General features: G+C 39.8%; 1 protein-coding gene across 3 annotated transcripts in view; it reads right to left on the reverse strand.

The window, feature by feature from the left end:
• Window positions 1-374: 374 nt before the first annotated feature.
• Window positions 375-20,700, reverse strand: part of LOC110455295 (kinesin-like protein KIF20B) — a 40,690-nt gene continuing 20,364 nt past the window's right edge. The window contains exons 19-35 of one of the 3 annotated variants that reach the window (XM_021505340.1): window positions 20,319-20,497; window positions 19,306-19,480; window positions 18,227-18,508; window positions 17,792-17,968; window positions 17,396-17,591; window positions 14,325-16,816; window positions 13,676-13,828; window positions 12,991-13,198; window positions 12,650-12,775; window positions 11,165-11,553; window positions 10,680-10,826; window positions 7,968-8,429; window positions 7,386-7,502; window positions 6,702-6,848; window positions 5,817-5,946; window positions 2,648-2,883; window positions 375-1,992 (exon numbers count right to left, since the gene is read on the reverse strand). In XM_021505340.1, coding sequence (XP_021361015.1) covers window positions 1,927-1,992; window positions 2,648-2,883; window positions 5,817-5,946; window positions 6,702-6,848; window positions 7,386-7,502; window positions 7,968-8,429; window positions 10,680-10,826; window positions 11,165-11,553; window positions 12,650-12,775; window positions 12,991-13,198; window positions 13,676-13,828; window positions 14,325-16,816; window positions 17,396-17,591; window positions 17,792-17,968; window positions 18,227-18,508; window positions 19,306-19,480; window positions 20,319-20,497 — 5,682 coding nt within the window. In that variant the 3' untranslated portion in view covers window positions 375-1,926. Of the gene's footprint in view, window positions 1,993-2,647; window positions 2,884-5,816; window positions 5,947-6,701; window positions 6,849-7,385; window positions 7,503-7,967; window positions 8,430-10,679; window positions 10,827-11,164; window positions 11,554-12,649; window positions 12,776-12,990; window positions 13,199-13,675; window positions 13,829-14,324; window positions 16,817-17,371; window positions 17,592-17,791; window positions 17,969-18,226; window positions 18,509-19,305; window positions 19,481-20,318; window positions 20,498-20,700 lie in introns of all 3 variants that reach the window. The other 2 variants (XM_021505341.1, XM_021505339.1) reach the window with 2 other exon arrangements.

Genomic DNA, 20,700 nt, shown 5'->3' on the forward strand with positions numbered 1-20,700 from the left:
TTGACAGGACAAGAGGAAAAGAATCATTCCCCACATGGAGGAGAGATGGGGATCTTGTACCGTAGGGATAGATTCTAAGTTGCTTAGTCTAAACATGCCTTGTGTTTGATCATTTGTGGATCTTCCCCCTGGGGATGAGATCCCCCCTTAATCATCTTACCCCAAAAGGGGTAAAGATTCTGTTAAATCCTACATCCTAATGTGACTGATGTCTTGATCTCTGGCAAAACACAATTCCCACACTTTACAAGAAACCTGGAAAATATCTTTTACAGATTACAATTTGTATTTGGAATAATTGATAACATATACATAAGAATGCATACATTCTACACAACAATGGGAAAGGGGGGGGGGGGGGGGGGGGGGGGGACTTTTGAATTAGAATTAAGGGAGATAACTTAAAACACACTGCTAGATCAGCCTTTTCCGAGCGTGGTCCAATCGACATGCAGAATGTGTAATGTAACATACATCACATGTATAATATCAGTGATCTACAATGTAGTATTTTACCAATTGGTTGAACATTAAAATTAACCAATTTCAGTTTGGTATACTCTGCAAATTATCTAATGATGGGTAAAAATAACCTTTGAAAAGGAAAAAAAAGAATAACTTCTAAAAATTGTCGAAGTTAAATGAAAAGGATTTGTTATAATGCCCATCTGAGAGCTGAATTATAAGCTCTATGAACTGTTTACAAACATGGCAAATAATACTTTCAAAGCGGGACTAAAGATAACGGGTGAACAATTGATCTAAAATTTATGATGACGGCTTGTCTTAGTTTCATGATTGTTACGAAAAAAACATTTTGAATAATTATAATTAACATAACATGCATTTTGACTAAAACATGTGCATAAATTAGTCTAATGACTTTGCTTACAAAATTTTGCTTTTTATTTTTCCTCACATTTCACAGAAAAACTTCAGTAATAGAAAAAGGAAGGGAAAGTTGCTGAGTAACACAAGGAATGAGAGAGGGACAGGGACTAAGTAACACAAGGAAAGAGAGAAAAGAAAGAAAATGTTGAGTAACAATGAATGAAAGAGAAAAAGTAGAGGAAAAATATAGAGAGAAAATTCATAATATGGTGTTGAAGTATTTAGAAATATGACAACAATTTCATGATGGATGTTTTAAAAGGGAAACATTAAAACTCACTCTCAGAAAAAAACATCCACATACACATTTGAACTTTGAACCCTGCTTTCTATATATGATATATTCGAAATTTTAATTCATAAGATCAGCTTAGTTACATACATTCTTACAACGGCATAGTTAACTCCCTTGTAAAGTTGTCTCCCAAAAAACCCACAGGAGTCTGAAACTTTGTCAAAAACAAATAATAAAAAAAAAGTTAACCCCTTATTTTGACAGCATTTTAGACTTCTGTGAAAAAACTAACAACCACAAAGTTACCTGACTGACTTATATCAACACAGTATGTAGGTCCACACTACTGCCTTACATACATATAATATCATAGATAATGGGGTTTTCCCATCGCAATAAATAAAGTTAGCCAATAGTATTGTATATTATAGGTCACACAAACCTCATCAATACAGTGTTTTCCGTCTAGTACAGACTAGTACTCAGTAAAACTCACTTTAGCACCAATGTTTGGTTTGATGAACACACAGAAGGCTTGTGTTGACATGATAATATGAATACTTATTTTAGCGGTAATACATGTAATAATTCAGCCATTTTTATACTATCATTCAATAACCCTAAATAATTACAGCCATAAAATATAAAAACACTATTCCTGCTTGTTATAGGTAACTGTTGTTTCCAAATCATGATGAGTGAGCCTTGAAAATGGTCACCAAAGTTTGATATATCAGATAGCGCTGGTAAATATGATGTTTTTCAGTATCTCCATTAAACACTTGACATCTGTGTTGTGTTCAGTGTTTCCGTGTCCTCAGCTTCCTCAAAACAATGCCATGAACATCATTGTTGGGAGTAGAGGGCTGCAAAGAAAAAGTGATGCTAGTGGTTAGTTATACTTATCTTCATCTTTATAATCAAGTTGTTCTTAAAAGATAAGGATAAAACAATTTTCTGTTTGCTACAGCTGATAAAACAATCTTCTGTTTGCTACAGCTGACAAAACAATTTTCTGTTTGCCACAGCTGATAAAAAAATTTTTTTTTTTTTACAGCTGATAAAAAAATTTTCTTTTTTCTACAGCTGATAAAACAATCTTCTGTTTGCTACAGCTGACAAAACAATTTTCTGTTTGCTGCAGCTGATCAAACAATTTTCTGTTTCCTACAGCTGATAAAACAATGTTCTGTTTGCTACAGCTGACAAAACAATTTTCTGTTTGCCACAGCTGATAAAAAAATTTTTTTTTTTTTACAGCTGATAAAAAAATTTTCTTTTTTCTACAGCTGATAAAACATTTTTCTGTTTGCTACAGCTGATAAAACAATTTTCTGTTTGCTACAGCTGATAAAACCAAACTAAAACAGACTGATAGCGGCACCTGATTTAGTAGACTTAACTAAAATACAACAAACACTTGTATCTATCAAATTAATAATCAACATTTACACATCAGACTGATAAGAAGCTGGGGGAGGGCTAAAGGTAACCATTTTACTACTGTGTCACATAGCTCACCACAAATAGTCCCCCCTCGAGTGGCTCTGATATTTGTATATTTTCACTGTATAGTTGGTGGCGTTTCCGTGAGCGTTTGGTACGCTGCTCCTCCCTCATTCCTCCCGACATCTGTGTGCCCTGATCCTCTACCTCTACATAGTGGCTGTCTGGTGTGGAGTGGACATTGGTTACTGCCTCGGAGTCTCGTGATGACTGGACTGGCGACTCAGAAATCTCATCTAATAATTTCTTAGCTGTAACAGAAAAAACGTGTTTCACTTTAAACTGAGATAGCCTGTTCTGGCTAAGTTACTGTTAAAAGATTTTATTAATCCTGTTGTCCTTGTATCTAGACAATGGGTGATACAGAAGTGTTCCAGTAATCCAGCTGCTTTTGTTGGGAGATATACGCGACTGAATTACACCAGACTGAGATAACCTAATCTTGCTCAGCTACAGGTAATGGATTTTTTTCCCTTGAACCTTTTATTTTGGAAAACTGCTCAATTTTGCTGTAGTCTACAATTATCCTGTCTGTGGCTTAAACAATATGGCCTCTTCACTTCTAAAGCTACACTTGAATGCTTCCAAATAAACAATGAAACAATATTCCACCTTTACAAGGAAGAAAACATATTTCAGTGTAGATTATATTTAATTTACGACATAAGGTATCTGAAAACATCAAAACAATACATATAACAATAAAACAGAATTTAAAAAATGAACGAGTGTTTCACTTGCATTAGGTGCAGATGAATACATGACTGTGTGAAAATTCCTCAAAATGTTGCGTAAAGGTTTCAGACATCAGGCAAGATAGAAAATTAGAACTATATCATGCTGAATATCCCTGTGTAAGGTGCTAGAATAGGGATGGCTGGTAGTGGGACAGCTGGATTAGTGATGGCTTGGTCGTGGGACACTGGATTAGTGATGGCTGGATAGTGGGACAACTGGATTAGTGATGCCTGGATAGTGGGACAACCAAATTAGTTGTGGCTGGATAGAGGAACAACTAGATTAGTGATGGGGCTATATTGGACAACCAGATTAGTGGTTGCTTGATAGAGGAACAACTGGATAAGTAGTGGTTGGATAGAATGACAACAAGAATAGAAGTGGCTGGATAGTAGTACAAAAAATATTGTGATGGCTGGATAGTGGACACTCAGATTTGTGATTGATGGATGGAGGGACAACTAGATCAGTGATGGGTGGATAGAGGACATCAAGTTGGTGGCAGCTGGACAGAGGGACAACCAGATGAGTGGTGGCTGGATGGAAGGACAACTGGATTAGTAATATCTGCATAGTGGACAACCAGATCAATAATGAATGAATAGAGAGACAACTTGAAATGTGATGGCTGGATAGTGGGACAACTGGGTTAGTTATGGTTTGATAGTGGGACAACTGGGTTAGTTATGGTTTGATAGTGGGACAAGCAGATTAGTTGTGCTTTGATAGTGGGACAAGCAGATTAGTGGTGGTTGGATAGTGGGACAAGCAGCTTAGTTGTGCTTTGATAGTGGGATAACCAGATAAGTTGTGCTTTGATAGTGGGACAAGCAGATTAGTTGTGCTTTGATAGTGGGACAACCAGATGAGTGGTGGATGGATGGAAGGACAACTGGATTAGTAATATCTGCATAGTGGACAACCAGATCAATAATGAATGAATAGAGAGACAACTTGAAATGTGATGGCTGGATAGTGGGACAACTGGGTTAGTTATGGTTTGATAGTGGGACAACTGGGTTAGTTATGGTTTGATAGTGGGACAAACAGATTAGTTGTGCTTTGATAGTGGGACAAGCAGATCAGTGGTGGTTGGATAGTGGGACAAGCAGATTATTTGAGGTTTGATAGTGGGACAACCAGATAAGTTGTGGTTGGATAGTGGGACAAGCAATTTAGTGGTGGTTGGAAAGTGGGACAAGCAGATTATTTGAGGTTTGGTAGTGGGACAAGCAGATTAGTTGTGCTTTGATTGTGGGACAAGCAGATTAGTGGTGGTTGGATAGTGAGACAAGCAGATTAATTGTGGTTTGATATTGGGACAAGCAAATAAGTTGTGGTTTGATAGTGGGACAAGCAGATTAGTTGTGGTTGGATAGTGGGACAAGCAGATTAGTTGTGGTTGGATAGTGGGACAAGCAGATTAGTTGTGCTTTGATAGTGGGACAACTGGGTTAGTTGTGGTTTGATTGTGAGACAAGCAGATTAGTTGTGGTTGGATAGTGAGACAAGCAGATTAGTTGTGGTTTGATAGTTGGACAAGCATATTAGTTGTGGTTTGATAGTGGGACAAGCAGATTATTTGAGGTTTGATAGTGGGACAAGCAGATTAGTTGTGCTTTGATAGAGGGACCAGCAGATCAGTTGTGGTTTGAATGTGGGACAACCAGATTAATGGTGGTTTGATAGTGGGACAACCAGATTAGAGGTGGCTTGTTTAAGGGACAACTTACTAGATTAGCGATGGCTGGCTGAGGGACAACCAGATTAGTTTGGCTGGCCAATGGACAACCAGATTAGTGTGGCTGGCTGAGGAACAACCAAATTAGCGATGGCTGGCTGAGGGACAACCAGATTATTGGTAGCTTGTTAAAGGGACAACCTACTGGATTAGTGATGGCTGGCTGAGGGACAACCAGATTAGTGGTGGCTGGCTGAGGGACAACCAGATTAGTGGTGACTGGCTGAAGGACAACCAGATTAGAGGTGGCTGGCTGAGGGACAACCAGATTAGTGGTGGCTGGCAGAGGGACAACCAGATTAGCGATGGCTGGCTGAGGGACAACCAGATTATTGGTGGCTTGTTAAAGGGACAACTTACTGGATTAGTGATGGCTGGCTGAGGGACGACCAGATTAGTGGTGGCTGGCTGAGGGACAACCAGATTAGTGGTGGCTGGCTGAGGGACAACCAGATTAGTGATGGCTGTATTGTATTAATGAGGCTCGACTAACACCATTCTAAACTCTCAAAAAATGTTTTGTTCAATATTACTCAACAGAAAATGAATGAAAAAGAAGTGAAATAAGCACGAGCAATTATCAATCTAGAAGAAAAGCTGTTTACTTAAATGTTCTGTTGGTAGCTGATCATGTTAGAGGGGAGGATGAATGCCGAGTGGACATTGGGTTAGAGAGGAGTGAGAAGGCCATGTGTGTATGTGTACCTGTACGTGTTAGAGATGAGTTTTTGATAGCAGATACAATGGAGCCAATACGTCCAAGACTTGGTTCGTCCGTACCTTTTGTGCCCCTTCTTGTCCGGCGTGACGACGGCCCTGTATTCTCCTTACCCTCCTGTCAACAACAAATAACAAGTTATCAGCCTGCAATTAAATCAATACAGTTTACATAAATACTATCTTTTTACCAGTTAAATATCAGGAATCATAAGTATGACAGAAATGATTTCTTCGCTGCAATAAAGATTAAGATTGATTGTGATCTCCAATCAATTCTTATAATTACTGTATAACAAAATTTCAACAGGTGACTGGCATCTCCTGTTAATCTTGGGGAATGAAATAATCAGAGAATTAAATGGATTCCAGCTGTCTTATCATATATATTTCGCTTGTATCAAAGTTTTTCTACCTTTTTAACTTGTATCAACACTCGTGTAAATATCAAAAGCTCAAGACAAAACGTTTCAGAGAGTGTAGAGTAGAACAGTAAAATTGAATGTTTCCATATGAAACATACTGAATTAATATTGCACCACCTCAATAAATACTCATAAAAAAAGAATACAGCAATGATCAGATAAATAAATATCTTGAGAAGACATTTCTCTGTTCTACTTAGGTAAATGAGTTTATAAAGAAATTTTAGGTAACATTTATGGGATGTCTTATGATATCAACCAGAATTAGCAATTTTTTCCTCTCACTTTCACCTGGAACTCTACCAACACTCATCATTATTAACATTAAATGTAGATGCAGAATCTTCTTGTAAAATGTTTTTGTTTGTTTTGAATTATTTTTCTCCGAACCATTTTCTTTAACCCTTGAATTTATTGTCTTTTCCATTATATATTAACTAAATCTCACCGATTCTGTGTTGCCTTGTTTTTTGCGACTTTTTCTGAGGTTGCGTGCCGCCACTGGAGGTGTGGCATCAATTTGAACATGCTCAGAAATACTGCTGTCCTCCGAGGCAAATGTGGCATCACAGTTGTCTCTTCTCTTGGCTGGCAGCTGGAAGTCAGAGGTGGAGAAAATATCATGATGATAATGTTGTTTAAAAAAATCACAGAATTTGTCCTGTTTTGCTTCTTTAAAGTAAATGACTAAAACAACTGATGGCAGGAGTTGTTTTTTCATAGCCTTTCTATATATGGCAATCTTATTATTGTACTGACAGTAATTCTGGATATGAATTAATGACATCCTATATACTATTTAACTCATTCACCTCGGAAATTTCATAATGAACTATTCCAACCTTTGAACTGGAAGAGTTCAAATGTGTCTTCAGGGGTGAATAAGTTAAGGAAAGGAATTTGTTAGGACTCAATAATTTTTAGGATACTATTGAAACTTTGCAGAAAAATTCCAGTTAAACCTGAAGAAATCAATGTTTTGAACACCAAGTGATAACACATTTGTTGCCAGTCAAAGGATAGGAAGAATCTAGTGCTGAGAATTTATAGAAATACCTTTGCGCAGGATATATCAAAATCAATCTAGCCCAAATGAAGTGTTTAAAATAAACTGTTTAAAATAAACAAGTACCTCAAGTGCTGACTCGCTGGCTGATCTCCTCTTACGACTACGTCTACTGGAGCTCCTGTGGCTCCTGCTTGCCTCTGTGACAGGGGTCTTTGTCAGAGGACACTGCTCTGTAGACATCTACAAACAACAGTTACATTGACATATAGATTCACAGAAATATAAGTCATAATCAGCAGTGGGCTAGCAGGCACTCCCTTTTATCCCATACCTATGCCTGAAGGATAGAGATATCCTATGAAAGACCAGTGTGAAGAACTAATGTGTCTTGTTTTGGGTGAACACAATCAAATGATGTCATGTCATCAACACATATCATAGTATATTTATGACTGGACAACAATAAAATTCCCAAATCAGCCTTTCCTTTCCAAATTACTCTGTTCTGTTGATAAATAACAAAATGTCAAATTATGGGATAAAACAAATTGTTATGTATAGATATACATATACTCTAATTCCAAATAAATCCCCCCTTGAGTTGATCTCATAGATTCGGTGTGAACAAACATTATAATGATTAACATTTGACCCCTTGGTGACCTTTTGACCTTGGGGAAGGATTTAACATCATGACTACCTTACCTTGTGTGTGCCTTGTCTATGTGACCGGTGACGCTGGGTCGTGTCTGTCCCCGGGTGAGGTGACTTTAATCTGTCATCGCTACTGCTGCTGTCACCAGAAGGAGCTTCCTCCTTCACAGTCACTGGTGACAGAGCGACACTGCCTTGGTGAGGTCCCCTGTGACCTGACTTGACAGGTGATAAAGTTCTATCACTGTGGTGATGATTATTGTGACTTGACCTGGCTGATGACAAAGTACTTTCACAGTGACTCTTGTGACTAGACTTTACCGGTGACATGTCTCTATTGTCTCGGTGATGACTAACGTGACTTGACTTTACTGGTGACACCATGCTATCATCAAGGGGATGACCCCTTTGACTTGCCTTGACCTTATCTTTGAGGTCATGAATTTCTTTCTGTTGTTTTTTCATGATACCTTCCAGCCCTGATACGAGGTTGTCCCTCTCTGTCCTCCAGGTCTAAATAAATAACCAGTAGATTAGTACTTGATAACATTGCTTCACAATCTTTGAAAAATATAGTTAAAGAAAGATATGAAATAAAACAAGCATTGTCGGAGCCTCTTCTACATCAATTTTTTTCTGTAAATTGTTGAAGATATGTAATGAATGCTATCCCTCCCAATTCTTGAAAAAAAAATATGTGAAGTTTATATACTTGCAGTCTTCAGAAGACAGGCTGTCTACAAATGATCACATTTACCTTATCAACAATATATAGGTGGTCACACTGACCCAAACATCAGTCTATAGGTGTTCACACTGACCCAAACATCAGTCTATAGGTGTTCACACTGACCCAAACATCAGTCTATAGGTGGTCACACTAACCAATACATCAGCCTATAGGTGTTCACACCGACCCAAATGTCAGTCAATAGGTGGTCACACTGACCCAAACATAGTCTGTAGGTGTTCACACCGACCCAAATGTCAGTCTATAGGGGGTCACACTGACCCATACATTAGTCTATAGGGGGTCACACTGACCAAATGTCAGTCTAGAGGTGGTCACACCGACCCAAATGTCAGTCCATAGGTGGTTACACCGACCCAAACATCAGTCTATAGGTGTTCACACCGACCCAAACATCAGTCTATAGGCGTTCACACCGACCCAAATGTCAGTCTATAGGCGGTCACACTGACCCATACATTAGTCTATAGGTGTTCACACCGACCCAAATGTCAGTCCATAGGGGGTCACACCGACCCAAACATCAGTCTATAGGCGTTCACACCGACCCAAATGTCAGTCTATAGGGGGTCACACTGACCCATACATTAGTCTATAGGTGGTCACACTGACCAAATGTCAGTCTAGAGGTGGTCACACCGACCCAAATGTCAGTCTATAGGGGGTCACACTGACCCATACATTAGTCTATAGGTGGTCACACTGACCAAATGTCAGTCTATAGGTGGTCACACTGACCGAGCGTCAGTCTATAGGTGTTCACTACAACCCAAATGTCAGTCTAAAGGCGGTCACACTGACCCATACATAGTCTATAGGTGGTCACACTGACCCAAACATAGTCTGTAGGTGTTCACACCGACCCAAATGTCAGTCAATAGGTGGTCACACTGACCCAAACATCAGTCTATAGGTGTTCACACCGACCCAAATGTCAGTCTAAAGTGGTCACACCGACCCAAACATAGTCTATAGGTGTTCACACCGACCCAAATGTCAGTCCATAGGGGGTCACACCGACCCAAACATCAGTCTATAGGTGTTCACACTGACCCAAACATCAGTCTATAGGTGGTCACACTGACCCATACATAGTCTATAGGTGGTCACACCGACCCAAACAACATTCTATAGGTGGTCACACTAACCAATACATCAGCCTATAGGTGGTCACACCGACCCAAATGTCAGTCCATAGGTGGTCACACCGACCCAAACATCAGTCTATAGGTGGTCACACTGACCCATACATAGTCTATAGGTGGTCACACTGACCCAAACATAGTCTATAGGTGTTCACACCGACCCAAATGTCAGTCCATAGGTGGTCACACTGACCCAAACATCAGTCTATAGGTGGTCACACTAACCAATACATCAGCCTATAGGTGTTCACACCGACCCAAATGTCAGTCCATAGGTGTTCACACCGACCCAAATGTCAGTCTAAAGTGGTCACACCGACCCAAACATAGTCTATAGGTGTTCACACCGACCCAAATGTCAGTCTATAGGTGTTCACACCGACCCAAATGTCAGTCCATAGGTAGTCACACCGACCCAAACATCAGTCTATAGGTGGTCACACTGACCAATACATCAGTCTATAGGTGTTCACACTAACCAATACATCAGCCTATAGGTGTTCACACCGACCCAAACATCAGTCTATAGGTGGTCACACTGACCCATACATTAGTCTATAGGTGTTCACACCGACCCAAATGTCAGTCCATAGGGAGTCACACCGACCCAAACATCAGTCTATAGGTGGTCACACTGACCAATACATCAGCCTATAGGTGTTCACACCGACCCAAATGTCAGTCCATAGGTGGTCACACCGACCCAAACATCAGTCTATAGGTGTTCACACTAACCAATACATCAGCCTATAGGTGTTCACACCGACCCAAACATCAGTCTATAGGTGGTCACACTAACCAATACATCAGCCTATAGGTGGTCACACTGACCCATATACATTTCTTCATTAATGCAGTAATACATACCTTTAGCTGACTCTCCTTTTCTTCCAATCCCTGTTTAACCTGCGCCAGATCTGCCTCGCTGTGATTGGCTCGTTGTTGTGCTTTGTTAAGATCCTCCTCCAGTCGTCGTAGTGACCGCTGACAATCTCGCAATGCATGCTCCTTCTCCTGAAGATGGAGACATCCAAATCATTTAATCTTAACTAACCAAATCCCTTAAATGTAACTCATCAATTCTCTTTACAAATTTTACGCATCAAAACTATGCAATAAAATCTATTCAGAAACTTCACACACAAAATCTCTTTACAAATCTGTCTAAACAAAGTTCTTCTATCAAAATTTGTCCCTTCAAATTATAATTTCTCCAATATCTTAACAAATTTAACTCATTCAATCTGTACATTCTCTGACCTTGACGGCTGTGTCACCCTGACCTTGACATCAGTACCTACATTCACCTTAACATCTATAACACATGATTAAAGCTTGACCACAATACCTACCCTGAACTTGACCTGTAGCATGGCTGCTTCTTGTTCTGCCTTTTCAGTGGCTTCAGACTTGCCCTCTGTGTTAGAATTAAGTCTTTCTCTCAAACTTTCTGTTTCTGTACGACTTCCTGACAGCACTTTCTCCAGGTCCTTGAGCTCTGTGTTGTTTTCCTTCAGAACAAGACTTAGTTTGTTTTTTTCCTCTTTCAGTTTGTGTATGACTGTCTCCTGTTCCCCAAGTGTCTGGTTCTGTCGGCACACTTTCTCCTCCAGCTCCTTTAGCTGTTGCACATGCTCAGTGACCTGTCGGGCATTCTCTCGAGTCAGTTCCATCATTCTGCGGCCTGAATCACCACTTGTTTCCAGTACCTGGCGGTACTTGTCAGTGTACTTTTCAAGTTCTACAAAGATGTTAGAGTTGTAGTACAAATATATTAAAGTTGAAATCTTTCTGATTTGACACAGAGAACTGTTTACATGTCTGTTTGGTTTTACATGGCCCTGCCTCGTGTACCTTCCTTCAGCCTCTGGGTAGAGTCATGATACTGTACACTAGAAAGTGTTATAACCTTTGACTCTTCACCCTGGGAGACTTATCCCAGTAACTTACCCTGGATCAATGATACCAAGTGACCTACTCTAGTGGTTTGTTCCAAGTGACCTGACCTGGGAGACCATGCAGTGACCTACTCTGAAAGACTGTACCCAGGTTACATACCCTGAGTGACTATACCCAGTGACCTACCCTGAGAGACTATACCCAAGTGACCTACCCAGAGAGTCTACCCAGTGACCTACCCTGAAAGACTGTACCCAGTGACCTACCCTAAGAGACTGTACCTAGTGTCCTTCCTTGAGTCTATCCATTTACCTACACTGAGAAACTGTACTCAGTGACCAATCTTGAGAGATTGTACCCAGTGACCCACCATGAGAGACTGTACCCAGTGACCTACCCTGAGAGACTGTACCCAGTGACCTACCCTGAGAGACTGTACCCAGTGACCTACCCTGAGAGACTGTACCCAGTGACCTACCCTGAGAGACTGTACCCAGTGACCTACCCTGAGAGACTGTACCCAGTGACCTACCCTGAGAGACTGTACCCAGTGACCTACCCTGAGAGACTGTACCCAGTGACCTACCCTGAGAGACTGTACCCAGTGACCTACCCTGAGAGACTGTACCCAGTGACCTACCCTGAGAGACTGTACCCAATGATCTACCCAGTGACCTACCCTGAGAGACTGTACCCAGTGATCTACCCAGTGACCTACCCTGAGAGACTACCCAGTGACTTACCCTGAGTCTACTCAGTGACCTACCCTGAAAGACTGTACCCATTGGCCTACCCTGAGAGACTGTACCCAGTGATCTACCCATTGACCTACCCTGAAAGACTGTATCCAGTGACTTACCCTGAGAGTCTACCCAGTGACCTACCCTGAGTGACTGTACCCAGTGACCTACCCTGAGAGACCGTCACCAGTGACTTACCCTGACCGAGGTTTCTAATCTCCTCTTCCTTCCTGTGGAGGTAGGAATCCTGTTTCTCCATTGTCTCCTCCTGCTCAGTGATGGCATTCTTCAACATCTCTATCAAAGCCTCGTTAGCCTTGGCATCTGTCAGTAGACAATTTTAAATCAACGTTTCCTGCTGGTCTAATGTTTTTGTTTAGTTAGCCTATACACAATAATGGAACTTATTGATTTTAAAACAACAGTAAGAAAATGGAAGGAAGAAAATACACACTCATTAGAACATTTAATGAAAAATTGTATGATTTTGGTAATCTCTGATTCTAAAAAAACTATTTCAGGAAAGTAGCATGACTGACCTCTGAGAGCAGCCTCAAAGTCATTTTGTTCTCTCTCCATGGAAATCTTAAAATCCTTCAGGGCCTGGGACTTAGCAGCAAGTTTCTCGTCGCGACGGATAAGGTCAGATTGGAGCTCCTGTATCTGGCCCCACCTTTGTTTAAGCTCTGCCTCCAGTCGACCCACCTCAGCTACTGTGCTTGGACGACCACTGCGGGACGCAGGATTCTGATAAAACACAAAATTTTCAAACACACAGGGATACCTGCCTTCCTGTTGTAGGAGTTTAAGCAGAATAACAAACAGCAGAAAACTGCAAATGACTTTCACTCGAAATCTTATTTAGTGGCGATGATCTTTGACTGTTCATTCAAACTCCTTCACAATCTGACATATCTCATACAGCAATTAATTTTATAAAGGTGAAATTCTGAAAATTTAAGCTGTAGTATTGACTTGTTTGAACTGAATTTTTACAAATCTTTGATATTGTGTTTCATTGACTTAATTCAGCACTCTGTTGCCTAAAACAAGTAATCATTAACAGATAGCTACAGAACTGACGAGAAGGAAGAAAGTTACTAACAAGATAAAGGGAAGGTAGTTACATAATAAAAGTATTTCTCAAGACTTAAGAATTTACTAATATTTCAAGAACAGAATCTGTGAGCTACCAAAATATTTGATACCAAATATGACCTTCACCTTTAAAGCCTGAATGGTGTCCTCTGCATCCTGTATGGCCTTCACCTTGTGTGAGAGTTGGTCCTCAAGGTCGCTGACTTTGTGACCCAGTTCCTGGAGACTAGTGCTGGCCTGCTGCAGCTGTCGTCTCAGTGTCTGTTCGCGTTCTTGGCTCTGCAACACATACAAATGTTCTGTCGTAAAGTGACATGCAACAATTCACAGTCAGTCATTCAACAGTGGAAACTTTATACAACCTTAACTTCTGCATTGAAATGTCATGATATCAAGTTTGAAGAGATGGAAGGATATTGTCAAGTCAGGTTTCAATATACCAATATATATCCTTGCAGTTACCATTACATAAGTTTTAAGTACATGTATAATGAAGTGTGACTGTGTTGTTTGATCTCTAAAGCCATAACCATCAACTTAGCACTGTTTAAAAATTATTAGAATGAAAAATTGTTGAAATGAGCGGAAATAAATATTAAATAGAACAATGTAAATAAGTATGGGAAATTTAGAACTTCCATTTGACACAGTAAAAATGATCATGACACCTTCCATCTTTCCTAGATTGAAGCAATGTTGAAAATAGTGGAAAATTATTTTAATGGAACAACATAACTAAGCAAAAACTGTTACACATACACAACAGCATACATACCCTGTTAAGCTCCCTGTGTACTGTAGGACTAGTGACAGAGCCACGCTGGAGACCCTCTCGCTGTCGTGGGGAGGAGAATATCCGCTCCTGTTGCCTCACTTGTCCCTCCAGAGCCTCTATTTTATGATGACTCTCGCGAAGTTCCGACTTCAACTTCTCTGACTCGTCAGCCTTGTACTTTCTTGGACTGGTTTGTGTATTGAAGTCAGCAAGTCGCCGTTCCAAGGATGAGATTTTACATTTGGCCTCCAGTAGTGCATTATCAGCATCAATCTTGTCCTTACGTAGCCTCCTAACACTACCGCTCTCACTGCCTGGACTTAGACACGCCTTCATGCGCATCTCGTCAGACAGCTTGTGATATTCCTCACTTTTCACCTTCTCTCTTTCAAGGGCATTCTGCAAGTCTTCCATCTGTCTGGTAAAATCCTGTTTATCCTTGTGAGGACTGCCTGCTAACCGACCTGCCTCCCTATCATGTAATTTCGTCTCGAGCTGATTGACAGTATTTGTCAATTCCTCAATTTTCTTTGTTTTCTGTCCGACCTCAACCACAAGCATGTCTAAATTACACTTATCCCCTGCTAGGTCCTTTATTTTGGCTGCCTGTGCGTCAATGATGTTGGATTTCTCCTCACACGCCTTCACCAGGGCGGTCAATTTCTCCTCCTCCTGCTGAAGCTGGACCTTACTTTGTTCGCCTTGCTGGGTGACTTTGACCTCCACCTCTTTGACCAGTGCCTCCTTCTCGGCATTCTGTGATGTCAGTTCAGTAACTTTGGTTGTGGCTGCTTCAAGTTCGTTTTTCAGACATTGTACAGTCTGGTTACGCGACTCCAGATCATGTTTTAAGGACTCAAATTCAACAAGCTTTGCTTTAACTGTTGCCATTTCCTTTTCTATTTCTGCCTTCTTAGTCTCTTCCTCTTTACATGTGACCTTTGATCTCTCCTCTAGTTCCTGGACATATTTTGACTTTTCCAACAGCTCTTTCTTGGCCCTCTGGTGCAGTGTCTGAGTCATGTGTAGGGCCGACTTGACCTCGGCCAGCTCCATTTTGACTTTGGAGAGCTCCGAGCTCATGCCATCACTAGACATTTTAGTCTCATCTTGGAGATCTGTTAAAACTTTTCTCAGCTCTTCTAACTCATTATCTTTACTATGTAAATTATCCTCCAAAGTCTCTGCTTTCTTCTCTTTATCCAACTTTTCAGTCATCAAATTCTTTATCTTGGATTCCATCAACTCAACTTGCTCTGAAAGTTCATTAATTTGTTTTGTCTGATTGTCTAATTCCTTTTCATCTTTTTCTCTGAAAAGTTCAAGTTCACTCATTTTCTTTTCTTTACAATTTAATTTCTTTTTGAGTTCTTCCATTTTCCCTTCTACAATTTCCAATTCACAAAGTCTCTGCTTTTTGTCCTCTAATTCCTTTTGAAGTTCATCATTTTTCTGTTGCACATTTTCCAATTCACTTAGTCTCTCTCTTAGACTTACTAACTCATTCTCAAGTTGTCCCTTTTTCTCCTCCACCGTTTCAAATGCAGAAAGTCTTTCTGTTTTGCTCTCTAACTCGCTTTCAAGTTGTTTGTTTTTCTCATTCACATTTTCTAATTCATTAAGTCTCTTTCTAAGGCCAGCTAACTCATCCTCAAGTTGTTCCTTTCTCTCCTCCAGTCTTTCCAATTCAGAAAGTCTTTGTGTTTTGCTCTCTATCTCATTTTCCAGTCGTTCGTTTTTCTCATGCACATTTTCCAATTCCTTAAACCTCTGTTTAATACCATCTAACTCCTTCTCAAGTTGTTCTTTTTTCTCATTCACATTTTCTAATTCACCAAATCTCTGTCTTAGGTTAGCTAACTCATTCTCAATTTGTTCATTTTTCTCTCCCACTGCTTCCAATTCAGCAAGTCTCTGTGTTTTGACCTCCAATTCGTCCTGAAGTTGTGTCAGTCTCTGAGTGGCTACCTTTTTACTTTCCCCGGCGGATGCTTTCTCCACTTCTATTCTCAGAGTTTTCATTTTGAAGTCTTTCTCATCAAACTCTTTCTGGTTCTGTTCGTACAGGTCGTTGAGATCTTTGATAGCATGGTCCCGGTCAGCTATCTTTTTCTCCAGTGTTTCTCTCATTGTAGTCATCTCGGACCGTACACTGCTAAGTTCTGCCTGGAGACTGTCAATCTGGTTGGACTTGACAACAACTCCAGTGTCTGCCGATGACTGGATGGTTGACAACTTCGTCATGAGTCTCTCTACTTCAGCCTCCTTGGCCTCCATAAACTGACCAAGCTGTTCACACAGATTTTCCAGCCTCTCGATGACTTTCTTACTGCCTTTGCTGCTTTTCTTTGAAATCTGTTTCAATTCATCCTTGACATATTGTAGTTCCTCTGATATGTGTGATTTTTCATCCAGATCTTTGGCTTGTTCCAATTCCTCTCTCCTTCCTTCACCTTCGTTTGTCTGTCTCTCTATCTCGTCTTGTTTCCCTTCTGTAACATACCAATCATCATTTTTTAACTTTAACATTAGTCAGTGTGTTTATCTCTACAGTTTTCATAGAAATGTTTTTGGAACTTAATGATTATGTACGAAATACAAGACTTTTGCTTTAAACCATTTGATTATTAAAGGTTACAACCCTGCAAGACAGATATTGGATGTCCTGGATATGATTTATCTACAATCAAAGAATCCATACTGATATCCTTGGAAGATCAAAATATCTTTTCAAAGAAAAGATCAAGTACCTAACTGATTAAACATTTTTAACATTTAGTAAGAGGTTAAAATTCTTATCTGGGGCAATTCTTTTTAACCCAGGCCTCATTAGAGTAAAAAATATTGTGAATATTCTTCTGATTGCTTTTCATGACATTTTCAGTAACAAAGAAAACAGAGTACAGCTAAATGAGGTTAATTTGTACTTTGTAATTTTTCTGCTAGTTTTTAATAGCTTGAGATGTTCTTTTAATGCAGAATGTCACAAGACACATAACAGAATTTACTGGTTCTCATCATGCAAGGTGTACCACAAATAGCGTTACCTGCCAGTTGATCCTTTCCCTTACTGAGCTTGGTCAGTTGTGTATTGCGATCATCAATACATTTCTCCAACTCCTCTACTTTAGTTTGTAGCTGATCAGCCTTTTCCTCAGCAACTCTCTGACCCTCCATCATTTGTGACCGATCCATCTGGCCCTCATCTAGTTGGAATTCAAGGTCCTTCACATGGGAAGTCAGCTGTCTGATTTTCTCCTGTTTCTCCTGCACAGCAAATAAACATGTACATATAACACTATCTAAACACTTATAAACATTTTATAAACACATGGTGACTCTGTCATTACCTTGATAAGATGTGGTATGTTTACCTGTTACGTGGAGACACTCAGTCCTCTTTACCCATGTTGATAAGTTAGGTATGGTATATTGTTACCAGGAGATGTTCAGTCGTCAAGACCTACCTTAATGGATTCCTTTGCTATGGCAAACTCCCCCTGTAGTTCCCTGTGCTCTTTAAGGGTTGTTGTGAACTCAGTTTTGGTGGCCTCAGACTCACGATGGATTTCCCTCATTCTACGCTGAAGACTTGACAGTGGGCTACTTGGAGACAGGGCACTCTGCTTCATATCCTCCCCCACCTGCAAAATCAAATTATTTGGATCTTGTCAAATATTGCAGAGACCAAATTAAATTTTAATAGATATTTTTATGAGAGATCAAGACAAATGCACTTAGATCTGTTCAAGAAATAACTATATGGAAGTGGTGGGAGGCACTTTTTCAGAGACCCCACCACCCACAAAACATTAAAAGTGGTTTGATATCATGTGGAAACAAAGGCAAGTTGAATTTTCCCCATTGATATGTTGTAATGTGACCTAGACCCCTGGTTTTACCTTGACCTTGGCAGTCAGCTCTGTAACTATATGGTCCTTGGCCTGAAGGTCAGCAGTTGTCTGGTTTACCATGTCACGCAAACCAGTGTTAACTATCTCTAACTCCTCCACTTTTTCTGTAAGACTGTCCAACTTTTCCTCCTTGACTTCCAGTGTTTTTCGGAGTGTTGCCACCTCCTTCTCCAGACTAACCACCTGAGATGGGTAATCCACTGATTTCAGTGTCCGAAGTTCCTCCTCAAGCCCTGCTATCAATCCCTCGGCTTTCAAGTTTTGTTCCACCTTTAAAGTATTTTTAAACATTTATTTATTAATCTGTCAGATTAGACAACCTGCTTGACCTATAGATCCTCCTAAATGGCGATACCAAGCTATATGTACCTTCGCAAGGTAGAGCAGGACGGCTAGGTCTGGATTATACATACTGTAGTACAGACTTCGTTAATTTCATTGGGCAAATATTTTGTGCCGTTCAGAACAATTTGACGGGGATTACATTTCATGCACTATTACCAGGTCAAAAAATATTATGCTCACAGGGGTACATTGTTTTTTTGATGATTGGATTTAATTTAGAAGTGATTCATCAAATAACGTAAAATACAATATTGAATTGTTGTTATATTTCCATTATTCAGCTGTACACGTAGAAGGTTTAACAGGTCTTTTCTGTTATCTCTGGTATTAATATTCGCTGGGTTTTTAATATCACACTATTTTTGGTGACCTTGAGCATAGCAAAATCCAAGCCCCCATTACATTGCTACTCACTCCTTCAGTATCATTAACTCGTTTCGATGTGACCAACAATGTCTGACATCATATTGGTACCCTTAGCATGTAACAATGTCTAACATCATATTGGTACCCTTAGCATGTAACAATGTCTGACATCATATTGGTACCCTTAGCATGTATTTAAGCTGGTAAGATATTCTAATTCCACAAAATGTTTGTATTTACCTACTATTTTGTTTTAACCTGTAAATGTTTATAGATTTATTTTCCCAAGGATATATTTCTGCTGTGGTCACCATAGAAATCACCTTTATATCACATTATGATGCTATAGTTATTACCTTACAAGCCAGGTTTTGTTCCCGGTCCTCGAAGCTGTTCTCCAGCTGTGCGACCTTGACCTTGAGTTGTTGGAGTTCCTCGTTCTCTTCTGTGAGTTGAGATAGCTGGTTCCTGGTCTCTGTGTGGGCGTCCCTCTCCCGGGTCAACTGTTGGTCGAGGTCCTCACTCACTTCCCTGTATAAACAGATGTTCTTATGTAACACAAACAAGTGTCACCACTAGGAATGACCCTCCCCAGGAACATAACATAAATTCCTACAGTCCCCTTCTGATACAGCATAACATGCATGAGTGGTTCTAACCAGGGCCTGTATTCATGAAACCGTTCTCATGCTCAAGCATGGATTCTGTGCTCACACCTACTTTCTTGTAACTCGCTTAGATCATGTCAAACGATCAAAAAGTCAAAAGTAAACATCCAAAACAGCATTTGGCTATTACTCTCTTCAAAATGTTTCCAAATCATTGACAAAATAAGATTTATTTATTGAGTTATAACCAGAACAAGAAATTAGGCTTCAGCACAAAATCCATGCTTGAGCATGAGAACGGCTTTATGAATACGGGATATTTATGAAACATTGGTCCTCTCCCAAGATAAAGAAAATTTAAGTACGTGTTTTAGTATGAAGTGTTTCTCCTGGAGAAATTGTTCTTAAACGACTCTAAAACTGTTGTTTTTTTAAATTAATAAACATGTGTTCAATAATGGGTTTATAATTCATACATACTGAATAAAAGATAAAAAAAAAGTTTTTTATATTTTATAAGATATAATTGCTATAATACTTCCATCACTGCTACAGTAGCTGACATCACTTCCAGTCTATGTGACATATTTCAATAATCCCACTTGTACTGACATCATGTTTTATTGACAATTCCGTGAAGATCAGACAGAAACTGTGTCTGACAAGAAAAATTTGAAGTCCCTTTTAATATGTTATGAGAGAAACCAGATCTTCAGCAATTGAGGCAGGATTTTATTAATATCTTATCTTTGTCTGCTCACCTTGCTGTCTCGAGTGCCTGCTGTAGCTCCAGAGTGGCAGATGAGTTTTTGTCTAGTTCTGCCTGTAGTTCCTTCAACTGGACACACAGGTTTTGGTAGAACTTATCTTCCTCTGATCCTTTTTTCCTGGGAGAGGAATCACCGTGTGATGAACTTGAGTTGGCTTTCAGCTGTGAAATCTGTAAAATACAAACATGAATGCTCATTCCAGAAAAAAACAAAATTGACATGCTTAAAACTTTTCTGTTTATCAGGATTCAGATGTATCAAGCTTTATTTGCTTATACATGTAGGCAAAATTTGAATTGATTGTATTTACCTGGACCCATATTCATAAAACCGTTCTCATACTCAAGCATGGATTCTGTGCTCACACCTACTT

This window comes from Mizuhopecten yessoensis, unplaced genomic scaffold (genome assembly GCF_002113885.1).
Source record: "Mizuhopecten yessoensis strain PY_sf001 unplaced genomic scaffold, ASM211388v2 scaffold8195, whole genome shotgun sequence".
Taxonomy (NCBI): Eukaryota; Metazoa; Mollusca; class Bivalvia; order Pectinida; family Pectinidae; genus Mizuhopecten; species Mizuhopecten yessoensis.